The sequence below is a fragment of the Papilio machaon genome, chromosome 2 (assembly GCF_912999745.1).
Source record: "Papilio machaon chromosome 2, ilPapMach1.1, whole genome shotgun sequence".
Lineage (NCBI taxonomy): Eukaryota > Metazoa > Arthropoda > Insecta > Lepidoptera > Papilionidae > Papilio > Papilio machaon.
In genome coordinates this window covers 10,473,256-10,497,409 of record NC_059987.1, presented here as the reverse complement: position 1 = coordinate 10,497,409, position 24,154 = coordinate 10,473,256, and the positions used below count along the sequence as shown (strand labels likewise).

Genomic DNA, 24,154 nt, shown 5'->3' with positions numbered 1-24,154 from the left:
TGACATTTTTCAAATATAGTAATTTTGTATAATGAAGATCGCTCTAAAAATACCATCTAGTGTAAAAGACATTACATTAGTGTAAAGGACATTTAATTCCGAAGATATTTAGAGAAGAAAATTGTGTTGCGTAATTACAAAGCAAAATTGACTTTTTAATTTATTGACATTTTTCCAATATAGTGATTTCATATAATAAAAATTGCTCAAAAAATGCCATCTAGTGTTAATGTATGTAAATATTATTTAGTTATATATATATTTAATAGTGATGCAAAATTAATTCTCTAATATACAATGCCTATCAACAATACACCACCCCCTCCTCTCCCTGCTGGAGTGGACGACGTTGTTGACATTACAAGTTTTGTGGACACTTTAAATAAACTCAGTGAGTGTATATCCTTGGCAATCTCGGAAGGGAAATCGGTCACGGCCAGTAACAAAAAACTCATTACGTCCGCCGCCGACGAAATAAAACGTTGCGGAAACAAACTCGCAGGCATGCCCCAACACTCTCTTCAGCCACCTAACTACGGGGGCTTAAATGACATCAAGGAAGATATTGTGGCTTGTGTGCGCGAAGAAATTAACAAGCTGAGAATTACTGCCACACACCGCACAACCTATGCCCAGGCCCTTAACACACCGCGCCGTGCACCACCTTCAGGGTCAGCAACACCGATCCTTCCTACAAGCAAGCCGGCACTTATTATCAGTACTGTACAACCCTCCAAAACACGTCAGGAAGTCGTGACAGCATTCAAAAAACAGGCATCATTTAAACAGCATAGTTATGCCCCAGCATGTATACGCGCGATTTCCAACAACAAATTAAGAGTAGAGTTCAACTCTGTAACCCAACGCGACGACACATTGAGGCGCCTGGAGGGGTGCGCAGAGGTGAAAGCGGAGCCGGCTCGATGCCTGAAACCAATGTGCATCCTTAAGGGTATATCCGTTGACACCCCCTCACACGAGCTAGTCGAAATTATTAAAAATCAAAATGAGGAAGTTGCCGCTCTTATCAGCAGTGAGGACGACCTTAAACTCCGATTTAAAAGGAATAACCGCAACCCCAACTTATACAATGCGGTTCTTTTAGCTCACCCCAGAGTGTGGCGCCAAATCCTCACCTGCGGCCGCCTCTGTGTAGACCACCAGCGTGTGCACGCTCAAGATTTCTCACCTTTCCTTCAATGCTATAAGTGCTTACAATTTGGACATACCAAGGCTAGGTGCCCCTCAGAGGAAAGCCCCTGTACCTACTGCGCCGAGACCGGTCACCCCATAGACTCCTGCTCCACCAGTATAAAGAAGGGAGCCCCCACCTGCTACAATTGTAAGGCCCATAACGCAAAATTTAATTCTAATAATGACACTAAACACAAGGCCACAGACTCACGATGTCCAATACTACGTTCTATGAAAGCCAAAATAACTTCACGTATCGACTATGGTTCCAGTTAGAAACATAAAAATTATACAGTGTAACTTAGACAGATCTCGCAACAGCACACACGAATTCCTTGTGTACTTTATGGCTAGTAATCACCAAATCGCGCTTATCTCTGAACCATACCTAGGTACTGGCAGGGAAGTCAAACCTATACGCGGTTTAAACATCTTTCAGTTTCCAGGTTCTAGCAACAACAATGTCAAGGCCTGCATATTTACCAAACCACTGTTAGGTGATGTAATGGGTGATAGCGAACACTCATCTCCCAACTTGCCTGGGACATCGTAGTGTTTACATCGCCTCGGTCTACGCTGAACCTGATAACGATCAATATAACACACTAGAGCGTTTAGATGACTTTCTCAAGGCCAAGGACAAATCACATCGTATAGTAGGGGGGGACTTTAATGGTTGGCACTCCACTTGGGGAAGTGCACGGACAAATGCCAGGGGCCACGAAATTATTGAGATAGCCAACGGAAATGACATGGTTGTCTGCAATCGGGGAAATACACCAACCTTTGAAACAGTGACACATGATAGATATCGCTCATCGATTATTGACCTTACCCTCTCCTCAGCCTCTATTTATGACCACATTCTTGACTGGCAAGTCAACCTAGAGGCTTGCCCCTCCTCCCAACACAATGCAATAGACTTTTCACTTGATTTATGTAACAGCACCGTTGGAACTACCAACAATTCTACATTCTTATTCAACAGCAGTAAAGCTAACTGGCCCATATTTAAAGACTCCATTCACCTCCGCATGACCAACACTGACATCCTGGATCGCGACATCTCGGCTCTTAGTTCTGAACAGTTAGAGTCACTTATTGATGATGTCACTAACATTATACGCTCTGCTTGTACTGACTCCATGCCTGTCAAGGGAAAAGGCCAGGGTAAAACAAAGCCCCCATGGTGGTCACCGTCCTTAGAGGAGCAGAAAAGATCCATTATACAACTACACCACCAGATCCATCGAGCTAAATCCCTAAATCAACCCATCGCAGACTTGGCGGCTCAACAACAACTTCTTAAGTACCAGTATTCACGAAATCTGCGCTCCGAAAGTACTAAAAACTTCAGAGAATTTTGCCAACTCCAGAACAAAGAGAACGTATGGTCTCTCACTAATCGTCTTCTTAAGGACACCGCTCCGCGTCGCCCCCCCACCACACTTAAAATAGGCAACACCTTCACTAAGGATGCTCATGAGACTGCGGCGGCATTACTGCATCACTTCTACCCAGATGATGGCCCAGACACAGAACCCTCCCACCACAATCTCCGTTCTCACGAAAAAGACAGCCCCAATACCCCTGACGACATCCCATTTTCCAAGGAGGAAATGCTTGAGTATCTAAAACAGATGGACCCCAAAAAAGCACCAGGACTAGACGGACTGACTGCTGACATCTGCTACCAATTCGCGTCTGACTATCCCCAACTCATCACGGATATTTTTAACAAATGCCTCGAAGCTCGACATTTCCCTAGGCAGTGGAAGGAGGCTTACGTCAAAATCGTCCCCAAACATGGTAAACCAGATAACACCCAACTAACTTCATTCAGACCTATCGGGCTCCTCCCTGTTTTCGGAAAACTTCTTGAAAAATTATTCATCAAACGAGTCACATACATAGCTTACAAAAATGATAAACTCAACACGAGACAATTCGGATTCAAAGAGCAGACCAACACAATATCAGCCATACACAGCGCATTGGATATAATTAAAACTGCCAAATCAGAGAAACGTCTTGTAATAGCGGTCTCTCTAGATATTAAAGCAGCGTTTGACAATGCCTGGTGGCCGGCACTCTTTCATCGTCTCAGATTACTTAACTGCCCTAGAAACATTTTTGAACTCATCCAAAGTTACACACAGAATCGTAAAGTCACTATGGAGCATGCTGGAGCACGAGTCACCAAAAGCATGACCAAGGGATGCGTCCAAGGCTCAACCTGTGGACCCATCCTTTGGAATATAATCCTAGATGAACTTCTCGATCTACCCCTCCCCCCAGGATGTCATATACAGGCGTTCGCTGATGACGTCTTCCTCACGATTACCGCAAAAAACGTCGAAGAGATAGAACACCATACAAACAGCGCCTTAGACACAATAGTTAAATGGGGAAGGAGCGTTAAACTGGAGTTCGGCCCATCTAAAACTAAAGTAATTTCATTCACACCCAGATCTAAAAGAGCCATTATAAAAATAGACAATCACAACCTCATTTTTGATAAAGAAATTAAATATTTAGGCTTAATAATAGACGAGAATTTGACGTTTACCAGCCATGTGCATTTCATTATAAATAAAGCGAGTCGAATTTTCAATAAACTTTGCCTTTACACAAGACCCACTTGGGGCGCACATCCAGAGAACATCAGGACCATCCACAATCAAGTAATAACACCTATAATCACTTACGCGGCGGGTATTTGGGGACACATTGCTCATAAACTATATATAAAAAATGACCTACAGAGATTACAACGAGACTTTGCAATTAAAGCGATCAAGGCATTCCGCACTGTCTCCACAACCGCAGCGCTAGCGCTGGCTCAGTTCACTCCTTTTGACCTAAAAATTTTAGAACAACATGCTATAGAAACCACCCGACTCACAGGTGCATCCCCCATTATACCCAACAATATCCCCTTAGAACGTCCTACCCCACCAGGCAAGCTTCTTCACCCTGCACTCAGAATAAATACTGAAATCAGTAAACTAAGCAACCAGGAGGAAATCGACCAAATTTGCCCCCCACACGCCTGTCAAATTTACACTGACGGCAGCAAACAAGAGGACGGGGCGGTAGGTGCAGCATTTGTATGCTGGGACCCACACACCAATAGATCCACACCCAAAAAATACAAACTCCACCACACTTGCACAGTTTTCCAAGCAGAACTTTTTGCCATTTCAGAAGCATGTAATTGGGCACGTAATAAAAAATTCAAAAACACATATATCTTTACTGATTCTCTCTCATCCATACAGGCCATTCACAATAGAAGTAACACCCATCCACTCGTCACCAAAATTCATATCATTATACACTCACACAGAGATATAGGGGAAATCAAAATTTTATGGGTCAAAAGCCACATTGGTATTACTGGAAACGAGACCGCAGATTCCTTAGCCAACTCAGCAGCCACACTACATAGAAGCCCCGATTATGCCTACTTCCCTCTTTCATACATCAAACAACAAATACGTCTTCGTCATCGTCAGTCTTGGGAGATGAGATATCAGAGCGCGCCTCAAGGGAGCCACACACGTACTTTGCTCCCCACTTTAGACAGCGTTGACAATCTATGGTCTGCTGCTAAGACATCTTTTCAATTCACGCAGTATCTCACAGGGCACGGCTTTCACAAGTCATACCTCTACAGATTCAAAATCACAGATAACGAAGCGTGCCCCTGTGATGATACCACTGCACAAACTCTTGATCATTTAATTAAGGACTGCCCACGCTTTCAAAACTATAGATTAGACCACAAGCTCCTTTGCAGGTGCCTCAAGGTGTCACCATACTCCCTGTCCGAACTCCTGTCTAAGAGATCTGCCCTTGATTCTTTCACTAAATTCATCACATATATAGTTGACCATTTAAAAGCGTTCAATAATCCCAACCCTTAAGACTCAAATTGACCCTTCTTGTTCATTACATTTACACATGTGTCATATCCATTTATATGTTTTATTTTGTTGTATAAAATTATTCTATAATAGTCTAGCTTTAGGTTTAATTTTAAGTTAGTCTTTATTATGAGCACTGTGTCCAGGCAGCAGTCAGACAATAGTATCAAATCGCTAAGGAAGATTGCTGTCTGGACCACGCGAACAATGTTTTATATAATTTAATAAGATCATGTATAAAATTTTGTGGAACATGACAATATACTCCCACCCGGGAGGGTGTACTCTCGGGTGGAAAATCAAAAAAAAAAAAAAAAAAAAAAAAAAAAAAAAAAAAAAAAAAAAACCTACCTACCTACCTACCTACCTACCTACCTACCTACCTACCTACCTACCTACCTACCTACCTACCTACCTACCTACCTACCTACCTACCTACCTACCTACCTACCTACCTACCTACCTACCTACCTACCTACCTACCTACCTACCTACCTACCTACCTACCTACCTACCTACCTACCTACCTACCTACCTTCCTACCTACCTACCTACCTACCTACCTACCTACCTACCTACCTACCTACCTTGCTAGTTGCTGTAATTGTGCAAAAATATTTTGATACTACTAAAATGATTTTTCAGCTTCATTATAATATTTTCACTCTAATTTTTCTGAGGACTTTTCCCAGTCGACGAATCACTACTCATTTTATCAAAAACGTTGTAATTATTTTTTTTTTTTTTTTTTTAAATAGACGCCTCAATTCAAAAAAAAACTGTTCAAGGCGTTGTGACTATAAATCAACAATACTCAATACAATAGGCGTGTAGCTGTCATTCATAAATTGGGATTTCTCCGTGCATAAAAAAAAAAAAAAAAAAATATGATTGTCAAACATATGTTTTATTACGTAGCGGTTATTAAATTTTTGATGTGAAACATCTATAGGATCACTTGTAAACCGAATCGTTGGCGTGGCGACGCTTGCCGTGGCGACGGATCGCCTATATATATATATGTATGTATACCTCAGTATAGCTTGAATGAATAATAAAAATAATTATAATATTTAATATTATTTATTATAGCTTTTACCCGCGACTCCGTCCGCGCGGAATAAAAAATAGAAAACGGGGTAAAAATTATCCTAAATATGTCCGTTTCCTGGTTCTAAGCTACCTGCCCACCAATTTTCAGACAAATCGATTCAGCCGTTCTTGAGTTATAAATAGTGTAACTAACACGACTTTCTTTTAAATATATAGATTATCATTATTATTCATTCATTCATCCATTCCTTCCTTCCTTCATTCATTCCTCCATTCATTCATTCATTCCTTCCTTCCTTCCTTCATTTCATTCATTCATTCGATTATTTATTTATTTATTTAATATTTTATGCATATTACTTATTACTTGTACACACACGATGTTTCACATCTGCCAGGCGTCCCATGACGGCTCACAAGTTTTTTTTTACATAGCAGTGTAATAGGTGACGCTGAGCGCTAGTTGAAAAACAGTAGAAAATAGGAATGAAACAGAAAACATTGAAATCAGTGTGAAAACAGCAAATCTACTGTTAAAACAGTAGGGTTGGTAACACTGGTGCAGGGCCTGCCCTTGCCTGTCAACTGCCAATGTCAACAAAACACTGCCGCAAGAATAAGATACAATAAGATCCTTGTCGGAGTTTAATATCACGTTAATAACATGCAAAGAAGTACAGTAATATGAAGTTTTAAATTGTATAGGTTAATGACAACATATATTTAAAAAAAAAACAGTTTACCATTAAACAGCGTGCTACATAAAATAAATTGTAAGTACAATGAATCTTTTGCAGTTTACCCGCAAATATCTACATAAAAACAAATGCTGTTATTGTATGCTGTGACCAACTAAAATAAGTTTAAATGATAAGAGTTAGATACTGTGCTGCTTCCATCAATGAATCAATGGTTGATTGTAGTTTATTGAAGCAAATAGTTTAAATGATTTGAAAAAAAAAAAGGATAAAAAAATTGGACTAAGAACTATAATGGATAGGCCCCAAATAATCTGAATAGTGGTAAGTTATATGGTAATGATTGTACATACCATCAACTATTGACTATGAAACAATTCTAGATGCTTTGTAAAGCCTGAGATTGCAAACTATATGTTTTATCTTATATGGGGATTGGAATGTTACCCACTCACCTGTAGCTGCATATCAGTGGGGTAGCAGAGAGGACATTGATTTCTTAAGTATGGTCATTAATCATCATCTACTGAGTCATAACTATGTGTTATACATATGGTTGGTGTTTAATATTCTCTCCATTTTAAATCATAGACAATATCTGGATTTAATTTGATGATTAAGACATTCAGTTATGGATGGTAATATCAAAGATAGATTCTATTTAAGGTGGTAAGTTTATATTATCAATGTAGTGTCTAGAGATAATAAGAAACACATACAGTCTTGGCATAATAATGAGGTAAAAATCCGAGATTGCTGAACACACAACTTTTATTATGCAAAAGGCGCTATGGCAAGCTGTGAGCCAGATGCGACTGAGCCGAGCGCTGCCGGGCTGAGTGCTGCACAGCGGGCGCGCATCGAGCGGAACAGGCTGCACGCGCGAGCTTTGCACGAGGCGCGCCTTGTTACCCGCTCACAGTACGTGCCTCACTGCATCATTCTCATGACATTTCCCTCATTTATCACAAGTGTATTTTACTTCAGAACACTACATAAAAAAAATAATAAAATATTTTAGTACTTATATATTAAACTGAAAATGAAACTATTAGTTTTCTGGTTTATTTCAGAAGTAACACTTCGGAAGGCGCAAAGCAAATCTATGTAGGAAAAAGGCGAGCTATTGATACGGGCGGAGGTTTCTTAACGGAAGCAGAGAGCGCGGAGGGCAGTGTGGGGTCGAGGGCGGTGCCGGGCGCCAGGCCCGCGCCGCTGGTGCACGCGTCTCAGCAGCCGCGCTGTAAAGAGTGCCAGCAGCTGTTCCCGCAGTCCTACCTCTTCGACACATTCGACTTCAGCGTGTGCGACGATTGCAGGTGGCTCCCTATTATTGACCTCTAACATCACATGACACCAAGCTTTCAACAATACTTCCTGTAACATTAGCCTTTTGCTTATTTCTTAATGGCTGAACGATTATCACGTAATGTAAGGTCATCAATGTGATTTGTCGAAGGCATCCGCGAACATTAGCGAATACAAAAAAAAAAAGTTATTATTCGCTCTCGGCATAAGAAGTTCAGAACTATATGTTTTTATTATTTTCATTCATTTTTTTTTTGTATTAAACGAGAAATAGAATATTTTAGCTTTTACATTATTTTCTTCATAAAAACGCATATCGGATTCGATGGGCACTTAAACAATAGGTTGCATCGAAAGGGACGACGAAGGAGCGCACGAACTGGTGACGCGCACCGAGGCCAAGAGCGAGTTCCTGCTGAAAGACTGCGACCTGGACTCGCGGCCGCCACCGCTGCGCTGCGTGCGCCGGCGCAACCCTCACCGCACGCACTACGCCGAGATGCGTCTGTACCTGCGCGCGCAGGTCGAGGAGCGCGCGCTGCTCGTGTGGGGCTCCGAAGAGCGGCTGCTGCAGGAACGAGCGGCGCGCGAGGAGCGCCGCGAGCGCGCGCAGGCCACCGCCGCCCGGCGCCGCCTCACCGCGCTGCGCATGGCCGTGCGCTCCAGTCTGTACGACGGCACGCACGTGCAGCACGAGCACCGCTACGGCGAGGAGAGTTACGACGCCGAGACCGAACAGTACACGCGCGCCTGCCTCGACTGCGGCCACACACAGACCTACGAGAAGATGTGACGCCGGGCCATGCCCCCCTTATCTACTCTTTGTCATTGAAGATAAATATTCTATATCTCATGCCAAAAACTAACATAAAATGCGGAACAATAGAATGTTAAAAGTGTGTAATGTGAAGTGGAGACACTGTGAGTGTGGGTCGCTGAAGCTGCGCTTGTACACTTTGAGAACAAAAGATAATTTTAAAATACTTTCTTGTAAATGTATAGAAATAATAATTATGTATTATGTAAACACAAACATTTCTGTCTTTATGGTCTAAAATACTTCATATACAAATTTTTACATAAAAAAAAGCAACCTGATTTCGCCAAAATAGCAATTTTAATCGATGAAGGTCTATGCCTATGCATCCTCTCCTCTGTCAAATTCACTTTCCCTTTCCATCCTTTCTTTATAAGACAAGATTGGGAAGGGACATGGGACTAAAATTAGGCTCCATAATACACACTCATCAGACCAAATGTGTAATTGCTTCCACTTGATAGAGTTAGGTATTTGTGCAACAGATGTTGTTATTGCTGGAGTCTACTACTGTTTAGTTATGAGACCGGTCAAAAGAGTGCTAAGATACAAACTAATGTTTAACAAATAATATAATTGTTTGCTTCTACTTGGAAATAATCAATTCAAATATTAATATTAAAATTATTGAAATGCACATATAATATAATATAACCATTGTATTTTTCCTTATGATGAATGACATAATGAAAGTGGTACAAGTGCATCAGATGCAGAGTGCAATGTTCTTTATTACAAAACAACTTTATTACAGAATTAACTCCTTTAATGAAAATACATATTGAACAAATGCAAGACAGAACGCTCAATTTAACAATTTCCAGTAATGGAATTACATTAAAAAAATATAAACTTATGGATATGTTAGATAGATTTCAAATCTTCAGGTAAATCATTCTTAGGATGTTTGTTTTCAAAATGCTGTTTGTAGGTTTTGGGATCTGGCATCTGCGCCTGTAATTTAATACATTTCTATAAAAAAAAAACCATATCAAAGCACAGTAGTTGTTGTGTTGCATTGTGGTTACAAAATATAATAACAATATCTTGTGATCCACCCGCTGCTACATACATACATACATGTTCTTTTAAGTAAGACTGACATATGTGTGGAATTTATTTAACATTCCTCCTATGTTTACATCATTTAGGCATTCAATTTATTTATTTACAATTTAAATTTTCAAGTAATTCTGTGGTACAATATTTTACCATATAAACTTTCACTCACATTTAGAAGAATTTGAAACAACATCAGGCAGTCCTGTGGCATTTAATTAGAAACTATGTTTTTGGTTCATACAAATTGTGCCACAGTTAATAGTTTTTACTGCACATGACATGTTGTCACTATAAATATAAACTTGGGTGTGTAACATATCTCCCTTACCTTACAAATAACACAAATATGCACAAGGGCTTTTTGTGCTGCCTTTTTCTGATCTGTTGCACTGTGTCCTTGTTGTTTTTTCATTTTAGACAACTTTTCTGCAGCCTTTGCTTGAGACTGGATTTTTTGCTGTCCACGAGCCATACTGCTGCAAATAAAATATGAGTGTAAAGAAAATTATGGGTAGCTGCTGATATAATTGCAACACCTGTTTAAACATAAACATAGCCTTTGGCTCGTCACCTAAATTTGGACTTTAGCTGTGTGTTGTTTTCATCAAGCAGAAATGTATTGACACAAGTACAAGTGTTTATGTTTCAATATTCTAAGTCAAGACATGAAAGTTAAGTATGCTATTATATTTTGCGTCGCATTACACTTGTTAATCGCGTACAGCTTATCGAATGTTATCTTACAATATAATCGTAAATGATTTAGTCTGTATAATATGTTGTTGCACACCTTTTTTCCTTTTGGAATTAGACGTATTGACTTCTCGACGAAACAATGGTTTCACTGGTCTTATAATATTTTTATAAGAAACAATATTTTCTGTTAATGTTTTTCCTTTCAGTCAAAAGAAATAATGTTAGTTCTGAAAACCTAAATAATTTAAATCACATATTATAATACCCTAGGTGCATTCCACAATCTGTCCGAAAAGTTGACAGTTGAAAATGACAATATGACATTGACACGCACGGCACGGGATGAACAGATAAAATCAGTTTAGTAAACCGACATATCGCAGATAATCCTGCACTACATCTGGATCTGTGTACTCTAAATTAAACTCATCAATTTATTCCTTCACTAATCTTTATAGAAACATGCTGGATAGTTTATTGCTTGAAAATGCTAGGTTTTGTTTTCGTTTCCACTTGCTTGACAGTTAATCATGTTTATTATTTTTGGAGACCTTCCCACCGGTACAGTCAACTCCAGAATGGCGTAAATTAAGTATTGGAATATAGAGATCAGTGATTCCAATTTTATAACACAGGTTGTCAGAAAAATATTTCGAAATATTTCGGAGAAACTAGAAACTAATTTCTTCTAATTGAAACGACCATTTAACAGAAAGAAAAAATATAATATTGATATCGTTACGCATGTGGGTTACGGGATAGTAGTCACAGTTCTACTTTGATCTATTCGCGACTCACAGTAACAGGGATTCACAGTGTTACGTGTACGAGCTCTGGCAGTCACAGTTGCCCTTCAGCACCATAAGTTATACACACGGAGTCACTGTTACTAAACACTTCATACTACACAACTATCATTTTACTACTCGCACTTCACTTCGACTTCTTTCTTTACTTCTTCATTATTCACTTGAGTATGCCCGGGTTAGGTCTGAGATTCCTTTTACCGACTATTCTCAATTATTAGAAGCCCAAACATTTTCGATAAAGCTACTAGCAATAGGAACAGAATTTGATTATCTCTAAACGTTTAATCTATAAACGTTTTAGAAATATCAAAAAACTTTGTTCGGTTCCGGGATACAAACCGTCAACTTTCCGCATCACTAGTCGAGTGTATATCTAGTCTAGAATGCACTTTACTCTTATGCTATACGCTTTGGTATATAACATAAATGTCAATCTTCTAAGCCTTGCTTTACGAATGCTTTCGAAAAAGCTCCATATCAGCTATAAGCTGTTGGATGTTCTCTCGAGTGTTTGACAGTAGCTATACTTACGTCAGTTCCGTTCCGCTGTGAAAATTTTATATAGGCAATTAACGTAGGATAAGTCTTAAATACGGGATTTAATTTTAAAATGACATTTTTTCGTTACGTGTAGTGTAGTGTACAGATGTAGATGTTAAGTGTTGCAATATCAATGAAGATTGTGGCGCCCTCGTGACAGGGTTTTTTTATTTTTAGTCAGGCTTTACATAAAAACAGGTCCGAGAAATATATTGCATTGAAAAAATTGTATTCACCAAAGTCTTCGAGGAATCACAGACTTGTCAGTTCTCGATGACCAAAGTAATCACTATAACTGTAACATACTCTTGGTCATGCATTTGACACTTTGAAGTGAAGTTTGAAAGATTTGTTATTTTGTTTGAATAACCTAAGATTTTAACCAAATAAAATGAATATCGGATTGTTTTGAGTGCTAATAACGTATTACTGTATCAATGAAGTCGTTATTACGCCGCGTGCAATCGATTCGTACGGTTACATTAAACGCACGTACGTGTAGATTGCAATCCACTAGTGATGAAAGTAGCCCGCTTAAAAAGCTTATTAACGAGGCCAGTACATTCGGAGATGTTTCAAACCCTGAGCCAGAGCTGCGTTGGGCGACAGAGCCCTACGCAAGGCTCCAGGCCGTCCAGGAAGCGCCGACGCGCGTAGATCCGCGCGAGACCAGTGTGCTACTCTTCCCAGGGCAGGGCTCGCAGTTCGTCGGCATGGGCAAAAAGTTACTCGACTTGCCGGCTGCCCGCGACCTTTACGAGCTCGCTTCATCTGTAGTTGGGTTGGTGTAATGGAAACATGTTTGTTTCAATATTTGCTATGTACATAAAAAAATAAACATATACCCATTTCCATAATATGTACTAGAAAAATTCAATCCAATAACTATTTGTAACTCAAGAATGAAGTTTGATCAAATGTTTTATTTTAAAAATACAAACTACAAACCACTTCAGAACCTTATAATAAACCAAATTCCACAAATTTGATTGAACTATACAAAATAATGAATTTACTAGTTGTTTGTATTATATTATACTAAGAAGTTGTATGATTCCTAGATTTGATGAGTATTAACTATCAGTGATGAAAACAGTAGTGTTTTTCTGTAGGTGGGACGTGCGGCGCGTGTGCACAGAGGGCCCCGAGGAGGAGCTGCAACGCCGCTGCCAGGTGGCCGTGCTGGTGACCTCGCTGGCGGCGCTGGAGCGCGCACGCGAGGAGCGGCCGGGCGCCGTGGAGCGCGTGCGCGCCGCCGCCGGCTTCTCGCTCGGCGAGATCGGCGCGTTGGTGTTCGCGGGTGCACTACCTTTCGAGCAGGCGCTGCGGCTGGCGGAGCTGCGCGCGGCGGCCATGCAGGCGGCGGCCGCGACGCGCGCTGGAGGCATGCTCACCGTGTGGCTGGCGGCGGACGCGCGGCTGGCGGAGGCGCTGACGCGCGCGCGGGAGCACGCGGCGGAGAAGGGCGTGCGCGGGCCGGTGTGCGCGGTGGCCAACTACCTGTACCCGGGCTGCAAGGTGGTGGCGGGCGACGAGGCGGCGCTGACGTGGCTCGAGGCGAACGGACGCGCGTGGGGCGTGAAGCGCGCGGCGCGGGTGCGCGTCGCCGGCGCTTTCCACACGCCACTGATGGCCACCGCGGAGGACGCGGTGCGGGAGGCGCTGCGTCACATACAGGTGAGGCGGTTACTCTTTTAATTAATTCGTGAATTGGTCGTTCGTTAGTAGGATCTTTTCGTCATAGGTTCCGACTGTGAAAAAGAAGTACATATTTGACTGTATTCATCATCAGCTCGCTATACGTCCACGCCGAGGTGCTCGGAGCCTACATTAAGTTGGTGGTGACCGGTTCATAGTCAACCGCGCAGATATGTGCAGGTTGCATCGTTATGTTTTTCTTCACCGAAAGAACGTCGAAGCATATAGGACATAAATCGAAAATCGAAAAACGTGGAAATAAATAAATAAACATGAATGGTGATAATTTTTGCGAAGTTCAATCGCGACTAGAAGACGAGAATCAAACAAAACAAATCAGCATTATACTCAGCGGACGTCACACAAAACATTTTGCTAAAATGATACAATCTTCTGTTTTGTTAGTAGTTACTAGTTATGTATTATTGCGTGTGGTCCGATGTGCGCAGACGCGGACGCCGCGCGTGCCGGTGATGTCGTGCGTGGAGGCGCGTGCACTGCGCGAGAGTACGCACGTGCGACGCGCGCTGACGCGGCTGACGTGCGCGCCGGTGCGCTGGGAGCAGACGCTGCACGCGCTGTACGCGCGGCCGCGCGGCGAGCCGCAGCCGCTGACGCTGGCGCTGGGTCCGGGGAGCGCGCTGCGGGCGACACTGCGCCAGGTGAACGCGCGCGCCTGGGACGCCAGCCTGCACGTGGACGTGTGAGCCGCGCCCGCAGACGCTGGCGCTGGGTCCGGGGAGCGCGCTGCGGGCGACACTGCGCCAGGTGAACGCGCGCGCCTGGGACGCCAGCCTGCACGTGGACGTGTGAGCCGCGCCCGCCTGGGACGCCAGCCTGCACGTGGACGTGTGAGCCGCGCCCGCCTGGGACGCCAGCCTGCACGTGGACGTGTGAGCCGCGCCCGCCTGGGACGCCAGCCTGCACGTGGACGTGTGAGCCGCGCCCGCAGACGCTGGCGCTGGGTCCGGGGAGCGCGCTGCGGGCGACACTGCGCCAGGTGAACGCGCGCGCCTGGGACGCCAGCCTGCACGTGGACGTGTGAGCCGCGCCCGCCTGGGACGCCAGCCTGCACGTGGACGTGTGAGCCGCGCCCGCAGACGCTGGCGCTGGGTCCGGGGAGCGCGCTGCGGGCGACACTGCGCCAGGTGAACGCGCGCGCCTGGGACGCCAGCCTGCACGTGGACGTGTGAGCCGCGCCCGCAGACGCTGGCGCTGGGTCCGGGGAGCGCGCTGCGGGCGACACTGCGCCAGGTGAACGCGCGCGCCTGGGACGCCAGCCTGCACGTGGACGTGTGAGCCGCGCCCGCCTGGGACGCCAGCCTGCACGTGGACGTGTGAGCCGCGCCCGCCTGGGACGCCAGCCTGCACGTGGACGTGTGAGCCGCGCCCGCAGACGCTGGCGCTGGGTCCGGGGAGCGCGCTGCGGGCGACACTGCGCCAGGTGAACGCGCGCGCCTGGGACGCCAGCCTGCACGTGGACGTGTGAGCCGCGCCCGCAGACGCTGGCGCTGGGTCCGGGGAGCGCGCTGCGGGCGACACTGCGCCAGGTGAACGCGCGCGCCTGGGACGCCAGCCTGCACGTGGACGTGTGAGCCGCGCCCGCCTGGGACGCCAGCCTGCACGTGGACGTGTGAGCCGCGCCCGCAGACGCTGGCGCTGGGTCCGGGGAGCGCGCTGCGGGCGACACTGCGCCAGGTGAACGCGCGCGCCTGGGACGCCAGCCTGCACGTGGACGTGTGAGCCGCGCCCGCCTGGGACGCCAGCCTGCACGTGGACGTGTGAGCCGCGCCCGCCTGGGACGCCAGCCTGCACGTGGACGTGTGAGCCGCGCCCGCCTGGGACGCCAGCCTGCACGTGGACGTGTGAGCCGCGCCCGCAGACGCTGGCGCTGGGTCCGGGGAGCGCGCTGCGGGCGACACTGCGCCAGGTGAACGCGCGCGCCTGGGACGCCAGCCTGCACGTGGACGTGTGAGCCGCGCCCGCAGACGCTGGCGCTGGGTCCGGGGAGCGCGCTGCGGGCGACACTGCGCCAGGTGAACGCGCGCGCCTGGGACGCCAGCCTGCACGTGGACGTGTGAGCCGCGCCCGCAGACGCTGGCGCTGGGTCCGGGGAGCGCGCTGCGGGCGACACTGCGCCAGGTGAACGCGCGCGCCTGGGACGCCAGCCTGCACGTGGACGTGTGAGCCGCGCCCGCCTGGGACGCCAGCCTGCACGTGGACGTGTGAGCCGCGCCCGCCTGGGACGCCAGCCTGCACGTGGACGTGTGAGCCGCGCCCGCAGACGCTGGCGCTGGGTCCGGGGAGCGCGCTGCGGGCGACACTGCGCCAGGTGAACGCGCGCGCCTGGGACGCCAGCCTGCACGTGGACGTGTGAGCCGCGCCCGCCTGGGACGCCAGCCTGCACGTGGACGTGTGAGCCGCGCCCGCCTGGGACGCCAGCCTGCACGTGGACGTGTGAGCCGCGCCCGCCTGGGACGCCAGCCTGCACGTGGACGTGTGAGCCGCGCCCGCAGACGCTGGCGCTGGGTCCGGGGAGCGCGCTGCGGGCGACACTGCGCCAGGTGAACGCGCGCGCCTGGGACGCCAGCCTGCACGTGGACGTGTGAGCCGCGCCCGCCTGGGACGCCAGCCTGCACGTGGACGTGTGAGCCGCGCCCGCAGACGCTGGCGCTGGGTCCGGGGAGCGCGCTGCGGGCGACACTGCGCCAGGTGAACGCGCGCGCCTGGGACGCCAGCCTGCACGTGGACGTGTGAGCCGCGCCCGCCTGGGACGCCAGCCTGCACGTGGACGTGTGAGCCGCGCCCGCAGACGCTGGCGCTGGGTCCGGGGAGCGCGCTGCGGGCGACACTGCGCCAGGTGAACGCGCGCGCCTGGGACGCCAGCCTGCACGTGGACGTGTGAGCCGCGCCCGCCTGGGACGCCAGCCTGCACGTGGACGTGTGAGCCGCGCCCGCAGACGCTGGCGCTGGGTCCGGGGAGCGCGCTGCGGGCGACACTGCGCCAGGTGAACGCGCGCGCCTGGGACGCCAGCCTGCACGTGGACGTGTGAGCCGCGCCCGCCTGGGACGCCAGCCTGCACGTGGACGTGTGAGCCGCGCCCGCCGACGCTGGCGCTGGGTCCGGGGAGCGCGCTGCGGGCGACACTGCGCCAGGTGAACGCGCGCGCCTGGGACGCCAGCCTGCACGTGGACGTGTGAGCCGCGCCCGCCTGGGACGCCAGCCTGCACGTGGACGTGTGAGCCGCGCCCGCCTGGGACGCCAGCCTGCACGTGGACGTGTGAGCCGCGCCCGCCTGGGACGCCAGCCTGCACGTGGACGTGTGAGCCGCGCCCGCCTGGGACGCCAGCCTGCACGTGGACGTGTGAGCCGCGCCCGCCTGGGACGCCAGCCTGCACGTGGACGTGTGAGCCGCGCCCGCCTGGGACGCCAGCCTGCACGTGGACGTGTGAGCCGCGCCCGCCTGGGACGCCAGCCTGCACGTGGACGTGTGAGCCGCGCCCGCCTGGGACGCCAGCCTGCACGTGGACGTGTGAGCCGCGCCCGCCTGGGACGCCAGCCTGCACGTGGACGTGTGAGCCGCGCCCGCCTGGGACGCCAGCCTGCACGTGGACGTGTGAGCCGCGCCCGCCTGGGACGCCAGCCTGCACGTGGACGTGTGAGCCGCGCCCGCCTGGGACGCCAGCCTGCACGTGGACGTGTGAGCCGCGCCCGCCTGGGACGCCAGCCTGCACGTGGACGTGTGAGCCGCGCCCGCCTGGGACGCCAGCCTGCACGTGGACGTGTGAGCCGCGCCCGCCTGGGACGCCAGCCTGCACGTGGACGTGTGAGCCGCGCCCGCCTGGGACGCCAGCCTGCACGTGGACGTGTGAGCCGCGCCCGCCTGGGACGCCAGCCTGCACGTGGACGTGTGAGCCGCGCCCGCCTGGGACGCCAGCCTGCACGTGGACGTGTGAGCCGCGCCCGCCTGGGACGCCAGCCTGCACGTGGACGTGTGAGCCGCGCCCGCCTGGGACGCCAGCCTGCACGTGGACGTGTGAGCCGCGCCCGCCTGGGACGCCAGCCTGCACGTGGACGTGTGAGCCGCGCCCGCATCGCCAGCTCGCTCGATCTAGTTGTATCTAGTATAAGTCTCAATACAAGTTATCTGTAGTTTTTTATTTATCTATACAATTAATAAACTTGGAATGTCTTTTTCTTATATCATAAGTTGACAAACGAGCAAATAGTCCTGAATCGCCTAAAAAGTGAAGCGACCGCCGCTCATAGACATCTGCAATTGCAGATGCGTTGCCTATTTTTAATCGATAGAGGAGGGGACGGACAGAAATGATATATATAGTTCCCCTTCCCATCCACTATAAGAAAAGAATGAGAAGCAAATGTGAACTAAAAAGAAACCTCCGGCACGCACACGTGACATCAGAGTGCACGCGGAATTGCTTCAAGTTGACGCGTGTCTTCTGTGTGGTCGTGTTACTGCACAGCGCGAGCCGGCACATTCCTACATCCAACAAATATTGTTGTTGCGTCACGTCTATGTGATTTCCTCTTATATTTCTTTACTAACATATTTACAACACGCTCACACGCAGCAATGCGTCAATAACCGTAACTGATTAAATCCCGGTACCTCATGAACATAGTCATTTGTTGAAAAAATTAAATTGATGCTATAGTCCCTGTGTCGAAAAGTGCACAAAGACATATTTGTAATTTCTTCGCTAAAACACTCTCCATTCCTCATTTTAATGTACAATTTTGAAACGAACAATATTTTGGACAACGCAAGTGATTACTACTAAACTCACTCTAATGATGAAATTTGTACATCCAGTGCCGTTGCAGAGTTTATTGACGGTGTTAGCTTTCGAAATACTAAAAAAGAGAGAGCGCTAAGTGTAATTGCTGCAGAAGTCAATACTGAAGGTGGTGTCGGCGCGCGGAACTATTTTAACATTATTTATACGACACTTATGTATCTTGACATGACTCTTGTCCGCAGCCGCAGTGTCGTTGACTATATTCAAATAACAGGATGGATGTAATAAGAAAACTACTCATTTAAAAAAATACATATATTATTGCAAACATCTCGGACATACACATACTACATTCTAGTTTAATCATTATGTAACAATAAAGCGTTAGTTACAATTACCGAAAAATATTTCCAAAATAAATATATCCTAGGAGATAAAAGGCATCCGTATAATTATGCTATAGAGTGTAGTATGCGCCCTCGGTCCGCTTCATCACAGGTTGAGCGGCGAGCGCGCCAGACAGCCCGGCGCCTCGCTCACTGCGCGGCCCAGCGCGCACACCCGCGCCCCGCGCCGCACGCCGCGCTCCTCCAGCGCCGTCGGCAGCGTCCCCATGCGCTGCGTCGCCTCCTCCGCCCACGCCTCCGCCATCGCCATCTGCGTCCACACCCACGCCCACTGCACTGCACTGCGCGCCCCACGCCCACGCCCACGCCCACACTCGCGGCGCAGGCTAGGGCGCTAACATACCTATTTCCCACTCCGCCTCAACGGATGGAACGATTTCCCTGCCTCTTTTTTGTGTTTATTATTGTAAAGAGAAGTTTCTCATGACATTAAAAGTTAAAAGGAAAAAACTGTAAGACAGGACAACGTCGTGTATTATTAGTTTGGATCTATGTCTGAGTGTACTTAGTGTACATACAACGACAACAAATCTCACGCCCTTCTTGTGTATTTCATCGATCTGGATAGTATAAGTTGGACTGGGGGAAGGCGCCCACCGACATTATCGCGCCTTAATCTCCTTTCATTCGTCCTTTTAATGTATTCAACCATCTTAGCGTATCATTTTCATCTCTACTCACAACATCCTCTTTTATATCACTTTATTCAATTGTAGTACTATTTCTAATCCTATCATTCTCAAATTTATATGTAGATTTAGTATGAGGAAGCGTCACCGAGGATCTCCCTTAGTGCTCAATTAACTTCACAAAGTTAATGCAAAAAAAATCGCTTTTAGACGTGTTTGAAGACGCGTCTTAGAGAAGCACTGTACTGCACCACTTTCGATTATCTAGAGATCGAAGCGAGAAGAAATGATGGCATCAGGTAAGGGCGAGTACCTCGTGCTGGGCGCTGGGCAGCGCCAGGCGGTGGGCGCGCGAGGCCCGCGACAGCACCGCGGCCGAGGTGTAGGCGTCTATGGCGGCGGCCGCCAGCCTGTTGAGCAGCAGCTGCTCGTCCACGACTCGCCGCCCGTACTTGCGCAGCGCCAGCTCCACGACTGCGCCCACGTGGGCGACGGCGCGCACCAGCTCGCGCGCGGCCGGCGCCAGCGCGGGCGCCACGTGGGGCTCCAGCGAGCCGGTGGGCGCCAGGCCCACCGCGCGGCCGGCGCGCCGCCCCGCCTCGCTGAAGACGAGGCCCAGGTTGGCGGTGGGGTTCTTGAAGGCGCGCTGCAGCTCCTGCAGGTGCGAGCCCGCGAACTGGATGCCTGCACACAGCCGAGAGCGCGAGCTGGAGAGATGCGCGCGAGAGATGCGCAGTCCGCAGTCGCTCCGGGCGGGACGTACCTGTCAGCGCGACGAAGAGCCGCAGGATGTCGTTGGTGCCCTCGAAGATGCGGAAGATGCGCAGGTCTCGCAGCACGCGCTCGAGCCCCGCGGACTTCATGAAGCCCATGCCGCCCAGCACCTGGATGGCCTCGTCCACCACCGCCCACGCAGAGTCAGACGCGAACACCTGCGGACCTCCGCGCTGCAGTACCCGCGCCCTCGCCCTCGCCCTCGCTAGTTCGCTACGCTAGTAGCTCGTTTGTTAGAAAGTATCTCCGGAATGGCTGAAGAGATCTCGCTAAAATTTGGCATAGAGTTAGAATACTGTCTGGGAGAACACATTGGCCGCTAATATATTTTCTAATTCTGCGCGGACGTGTTTGAGGTTCTGAAATTTCAGGCGAGCCGAGGCGAGTCGCGGGAAACAGTACCTTGGAGATGGCGGCCTCGAGGTGGTAGTCTTGTGCGCCGCAGTCCATGTTGCCGCTCACCATGTAGGCCAGCGACTCGGTGACGTACTGCAGCAGCGCCATGCGCCCCAACTTCTCCTGCGACAGAGGGGGTACAGAGTGGGGTAGAGAGGGGGGTAGAGAGGGGGTACAGAGGGAGGTACATGCGCGCGACGCCGACAGTCACCTGGACGCCGCCGAAGTCGCGCAGGCGGCGGCCGAACTGCTCGCGGGTGGCGGCGTGCTCCGCGGCGAGGCGCAGGGCGGAGCGCTGGGTGCCCGCGAGCGCCGCCGCCATGCCGAACCGGCCGTTGTTGAGGATGTTCATGGCCACCTTGAAGCCGTTGCCGACGCCGCCCAGCACGTTGGCGGCGGGCACGCGCACGTCCTCGTAGTACACCTCGGTGGTGTTGGAGCAGCGGATGCCCATCTTGTTCTCGGGCGGGCCGGAGGACACGCCGCCGAAGCCGCGCTCCACTATGAACGCCGTCACCTGCAACACGCGCGCATCCGTCAGATGTACACACCGACGTCTGACGTCCCGAATAGAGTGGCACGGGGTGCGGACTGGTGAGGGCGGCGCTCACCTTGTCGACGGTCTTGCCATCCCGCTCGACCGGCGTTTGCGCGAACACTGTCATGATCTCCGCGATGCCACCGTTGCTGATCCAGATCTTGGAGCCGTTGAGAATATAGTGTTGGCCGTCGGGCGTCGGCACCGCGCGCGACCTGAAACACGATTCTTCGCTCATTCTCTCGCTCCCGGCTCCCAGCACGGCTAGTACAGGTTATTTATAACGGTTACAAAAAATTCTAGCATTATTCCAAATGATCTGCTAATACTTTATATTATCGACTTATATTAATTACTAAAATGTCTAGACAAGCTAGAGGCACGGCCGAGATGTAACGGGGGGGGGGGAGCAGAAAAGAAAAACGCACTTGATGGAGCCAGCGTCGGAGCCGGAGGAGGGCTCCGTTAGGCAGAAGGCGGCGTACTCCCCGCCGGTGACGCGCGGCAGGTAGCGCGCGCGCTGCTCCTCCGTGCCGAACAGCAGGATGCCCTTGAAGCCGATGGACTGGTGCGCGCCGAGCGTGATGCCGACGCCGAGGTCGTGCGCGCCGACCACCTCCACGAGCCGCGCGTACTGCGTGTTGTTGAGTCCCAGTCCGCCCAACTCCACCGGCACTTGCAGCCCAAACGCGCCCAGCTCCCACAGCCCCGACAGCGTGCTCGCCTCGATCTGCGCCTCCGCATCGTTCTTTGCCGGGTCGTTCACCTAAACGCATTAATAATTCATAGCGCTTTCCTTTGGAACGCACAAGATCACAAATGTACAGAATGGCGAGTACTAGCAATCTTTTACCATCGAGTCTCACAAATGATACAGAATAAAAATAGTCATTTAAAATTTTCATCGAGAAACTACACCACCATTTTGTACACGTCATTTCCTGCTATGACATGATATATACATGAACATTAAATACATTACAATATTAAGCTAGAAATAAAAGCATGCAGTGCAAATAAGTCGCAACAATCAACTAATAAAATGTGTATTTTTAAATGCACCTCCTCAAAAAACTTTTCAACTGGTGGCACTAGCTCGGCCAGAGTCTGGCGTTGGTCCTCGGTGAGCGGCTCTGGGAAGGGGAACACCTGCGCCGGCTCCACTTGGCCGCGGAACAGGTTCAATGTGAACGAAGCGCTCTGGCGCGCGCCCCGGCTCGCTTCTGGTTGTGCCGCCTCCGTGGCCAGCGTTCGCCGCCCGCTGCGGCCCACCAAACCTGTTAGTCTCATCCCGTGTACTAAGCAGTCGCTGCCCGGCTGGGAGGGCTGCTATCACCTACCTACCAGCTACCAGTTCCGCTCCCACGCAGCTCTACACTTTTGTTAATACACAGCACAGAGGCATGAAGGCATATTTCCATTGTATGGGTTTCTAGTGTGTAATATTTATATGTCCATTTTAAAGCCTAACTATTACAGATTATTAGATCTATAAGAAATTTTTGTAGGGAATGCCGGAAAAGGGTTCTGATGTAAAAAAATATTCCCAGCATTACAAGGAGTGCAGGTCTGATCTAGTTGCCTTGATTGGACAACCAATTCTATTGTTGCTCTCTTAAAGAGGTATTATGTTATTGGTTATAAAAAATTTGAACCAGACAATGTCTCATTTAAAAGTTTCTCACTTATCCAGGTTTCATCATCATCATCAGCTCACTGTATGTCCCCACTGAGGGGCTCAGAACCTACCCCAAGTTAGGGGTGACATAGTCAACCACGCTGGCCCAGTGCGGGTTGCTTGACCTCACACATATCATTGAATTTCTTCTCAGATATGTGCAGGTTGCTTCACAATGTTTTCCTTCAATGTACATATGTAAATTGAAAAACACAAAAGCGAACAACACAATTATCCAGGTTTGACAGCCTAAAATATATTATCTATCTTTCAGGAAAAAGGAATTTATTCAGAGCAATCAAAGTAGAAAAACAAATCATTAAAATAAAAGCATTTAAAAATATTTTAGGCTGCTGGCCCCAGAATGTACATGTGCAAGAGGAACTGTATTTGAAAATCATACAAATATGTAGAAGCAATAATTTCATATTTAAGAAATAGCAAGGTTTAAAATCTGGCTTTATGGCTATAGTATGTGATGCAACAACTAAAAAGGTGACTTGAAAGAAACAGATGACCTGCTAGAGCAATTGTACAAAGTCCAAGGTTCATGTGTGTAAAGTTTATTTAGGTCACAGCTGATTCTGATACCTTTGAAAACTTCTATTGACCTATTGAACCTACCTTTGAGATAGTGACAATTCCCTTCGAACACATCGACTTGCACATCTTATTATTTTTGTTCCTTGCATCCTTATTTATTACTTACAAGAAAAGTACAAAACAGAACAATACAAAACTAAATTTTAAATGTTATCTAATACTGTCATAAGAAATTAACGAGCTCAGATAAAAACCTAAGTAGCTCTAATAATAAATCACTCCTAGCAAGTAGACTATTAGTTTCAATGACTAAAAGCCTTTGATTTAAAAATCCTCATTACTACTTTGTTGGAATTTGTTTAAGTAAAACTGTACAGCTACCAACATTATAAAAACAACGTCTTTTCTTATGTCAAAACTTTAACCATAGACTGTTGCAACTTCCAAAGAGGCACCTTCGATCATATTTTATTTTATTGAATAAGCTAGCGCTTGACTACGGTCCCATCCCACCTGATGTTAAGTGATGTTGTGGTCGAAAGACGGTTCGCGTTAGCTTAATAAATGTCTATTCACTCTATTGTACTCCATGGCCCTAAGTGGCGAGTTCGGTGGGGCGGG

General features: G+C 48.5%; 4 protein-coding genes across 9 annotated transcripts; 2 read left to right on the top strand and 2 right to left on the bottom strand.

Moving 5' to 3' along the window:
- Positions 1 to 6,920: 6,920 nt before the first annotated feature.
- LOC106710903 (DNA repair protein complementing XP-A cells homolog) lies at positions 6,921 to 9,598 on the top strand. 3 transcript variants are annotated; one of them, XM_045681172.1, is made up of 4 exons: positions 6,921 to 6,949; positions 7,660 to 7,795; positions 7,948 to 8,193; positions 8,527 to 9,598. In XM_045681172.1, exons 2-4 carry the CDS (start codon positions 7,665 to 7,667, stop codon positions 9,074 to 9,076), a joined length of 927 nt encoding a protein of 308 aa, XP_045537128.1. In that variant the 5' UTR covers positions 6,921 to 6,949; positions 7,660 to 7,664; the 3' UTR covers positions 9,077 to 9,598. The 3 variants fall into 3 exon arrangements, with proteins under 3 accessions (XP_045537128.1, XP_014358573.2, XP_045537131.1); XM_014503087.2 differs by having other exon boundaries at positions 8,540 to 9,061; XM_045681175.1 differs by lacking the exon at positions 6,921 to 6,949 and adding an exon at positions 7,162 to 7,198.
- A 42-nt stretch (positions 9,599 to 9,640) lies between these two features.
- On the bottom strand, positions 9,641 to 11,072 carry LOC106710904 (zinc finger protein 706). Of its 4 annotated transcripts, none has more exons than XM_045681185.1 (3): positions 10,852 to 11,072; positions 10,390 to 10,534; positions 9,641 to 9,953 (listed from the first exon to the last, which is right to left on the bottom strand). In XM_045681185.1, exons 2-3 carry the CDS (start codon positions 10,531 to 10,533, stop codon positions 9,864 to 9,866), a joined length of 234 nt encoding a protein of 77 aa, XP_045537141.1. In that variant the 5' UTR covers position 10,534; positions 10,852 to 11,072; the 3' UTR covers positions 9,641 to 9,863. The 4 variants fall into 4 exon arrangements, with proteins under 4 accessions (XP_045537141.1, XP_014358574.1, XP_014358575.1 ...); XM_014503088.2 differs by having other exon boundaries at positions 10,390 to 10,537; positions 10,852 to 11,071; XM_014503089.2 differs by lacking the exon at positions 10,852 to 11,072 and adding an exon at positions 10,633 to 10,767 and having other exon boundaries at positions 10,390 to 10,537.
- Positions 11,073 to 12,071: 999 nt separating this feature from the next.
- On the top strand, positions 12,072 to 14,526 carry LOC106710905 (probable malonyl-CoA-acyl carrier protein transacylase, mitochondrial). The gene is made up of 3 exons (XM_014503091.2): positions 12,072 to 12,887; positions 13,219 to 13,783; positions 14,254 to 14,526. The coding sequence occupies exons 1-3, from the start codon at positions 12,544 to 12,546 to the stop codon at positions 14,509 to 14,511; spliced, it is 1,167 nt and encodes a 388-aa protein (XP_014358577.2). The 5' UTR covers positions 12,072 to 12,543; the 3' UTR covers positions 14,512 to 14,526.
- A 4,357-nt stretch (positions 14,527 to 18,883) lies between these two features.
- LOC106710891 (very long-chain specific acyl-CoA dehydrogenase, mitochondrial) lies at positions 18,884 to 23,875 on the bottom strand. Its single transcript, XM_045681293.1, has 9 exons — positions 23,615 to 23,875; positions 22,375 to 22,573; positions 21,741 to 22,078; positions 21,386 to 21,527; positions 20,986 to 21,291; positions 20,781 to 20,897; positions 20,368 to 20,536; positions 19,918 to 20,288; positions 18,884 to 19,225 (listed from the first exon to the last, which is right to left on the bottom strand). Exons 1-9 carry the CDS (start codon positions 23,680 to 23,682, stop codon positions 19,061 to 19,063), a joined length of 1,875 nt encoding a protein of 624 aa, XP_045537249.1. The 5' UTR covers positions 23,683 to 23,875; the 3' UTR covers positions 18,884 to 19,060.
- Between the last annotated feature and the right edge of the window lie 279 nt (positions 23,876 to 24,154).

What these genes read in the sequence shown, in the direction of transcription:
- LOC106710904 (XM_045681185.1), bottom strand. Translation starts at nt 10,533, where the DNA reads ATGGCTCGTGGACAGCAAAAAATCCAGTCTCAAGCAAAGGCTGCAGAA. An exon ending in ATATTTGTGTTATTTGTAAG is followed by an intron (nt 9,954 to 10,389) that starts GTAAGGGAGATA and finishes ATTAAATTACAG; the next exon opens with GCGCAGATGCCAGATCCCAA.
- LOC106710905 (XM_014503091.2), top strand. Translation starts at nt 12,544, where the DNA reads ATGAAGTCGTTATTACGCCGCGTGCAATCGATTCGTACGGTTACATTA. An exon ending in CTCGCTTCATCTGTAGTTGG is followed by an intron (nt 12,888 to 13,218) that starts GTTGGTGTAATG and finishes GTTTTTCTGTAG; the next exon opens with GTGGGACGTGCGGCGCGTGT. An exon ending in AGGCGCTGCGTCACATACAG is followed by an intron (nt 13,784 to 14,253) that starts GTGAGGCGGTTA and finishes CGATGTGCGCAG; the next exon opens with ACGCGGACGCCGCGCGTGCC.
- LOC106710903 (XM_045681172.1), top strand. Translation starts at nt 7,665, where the DNA reads ATGGCAAGCTGTGAGCCAGATGCGACTGAGCCGAGCGCTGCCGGGCTG. An exon ending in CGCCTTGTTACCCGCTCACA is followed by an intron (nt 7,796 to 7,947) that starts GTACGTGCCTCA and finishes GGTTTATTTCAG; the next exon opens with AAGTAACACTTCGGAAGGCG. An exon ending in AGCGTGTGCGACGATTGCAG is followed by an intron (nt 8,194 to 8,526) that starts GTGGCTCCCTAT and finishes CTTAAACAATAG; the next exon opens with GTTGCATCGAAAGGGACGAC.
- LOC106710891 (XM_045681293.1), bottom strand. Translation starts at nt 23,682, where the DNA reads ATGCAAGGAACAAAAATAATAAGATGTGCAAGTCGATGTGTTCGAAGG. An exon ending in ATGGCAAGACCGTCGACAAG is followed by an intron (nt 21,292 to 21,385) that starts GTGAGCGCCGCC and finishes CGCGTGTTGCAG; the next exon opens with GTGACGGCGTTCATAGTGGA. An exon ending in GCGACTTCGGCGGCGTCCAG is followed by an intron (nt 20,898 to 20,985) that starts GTGACTGTCGGC and finishes CCTCTGTCGCAG; the next exon opens with GAGAAGTTGGGGCGCATGGC.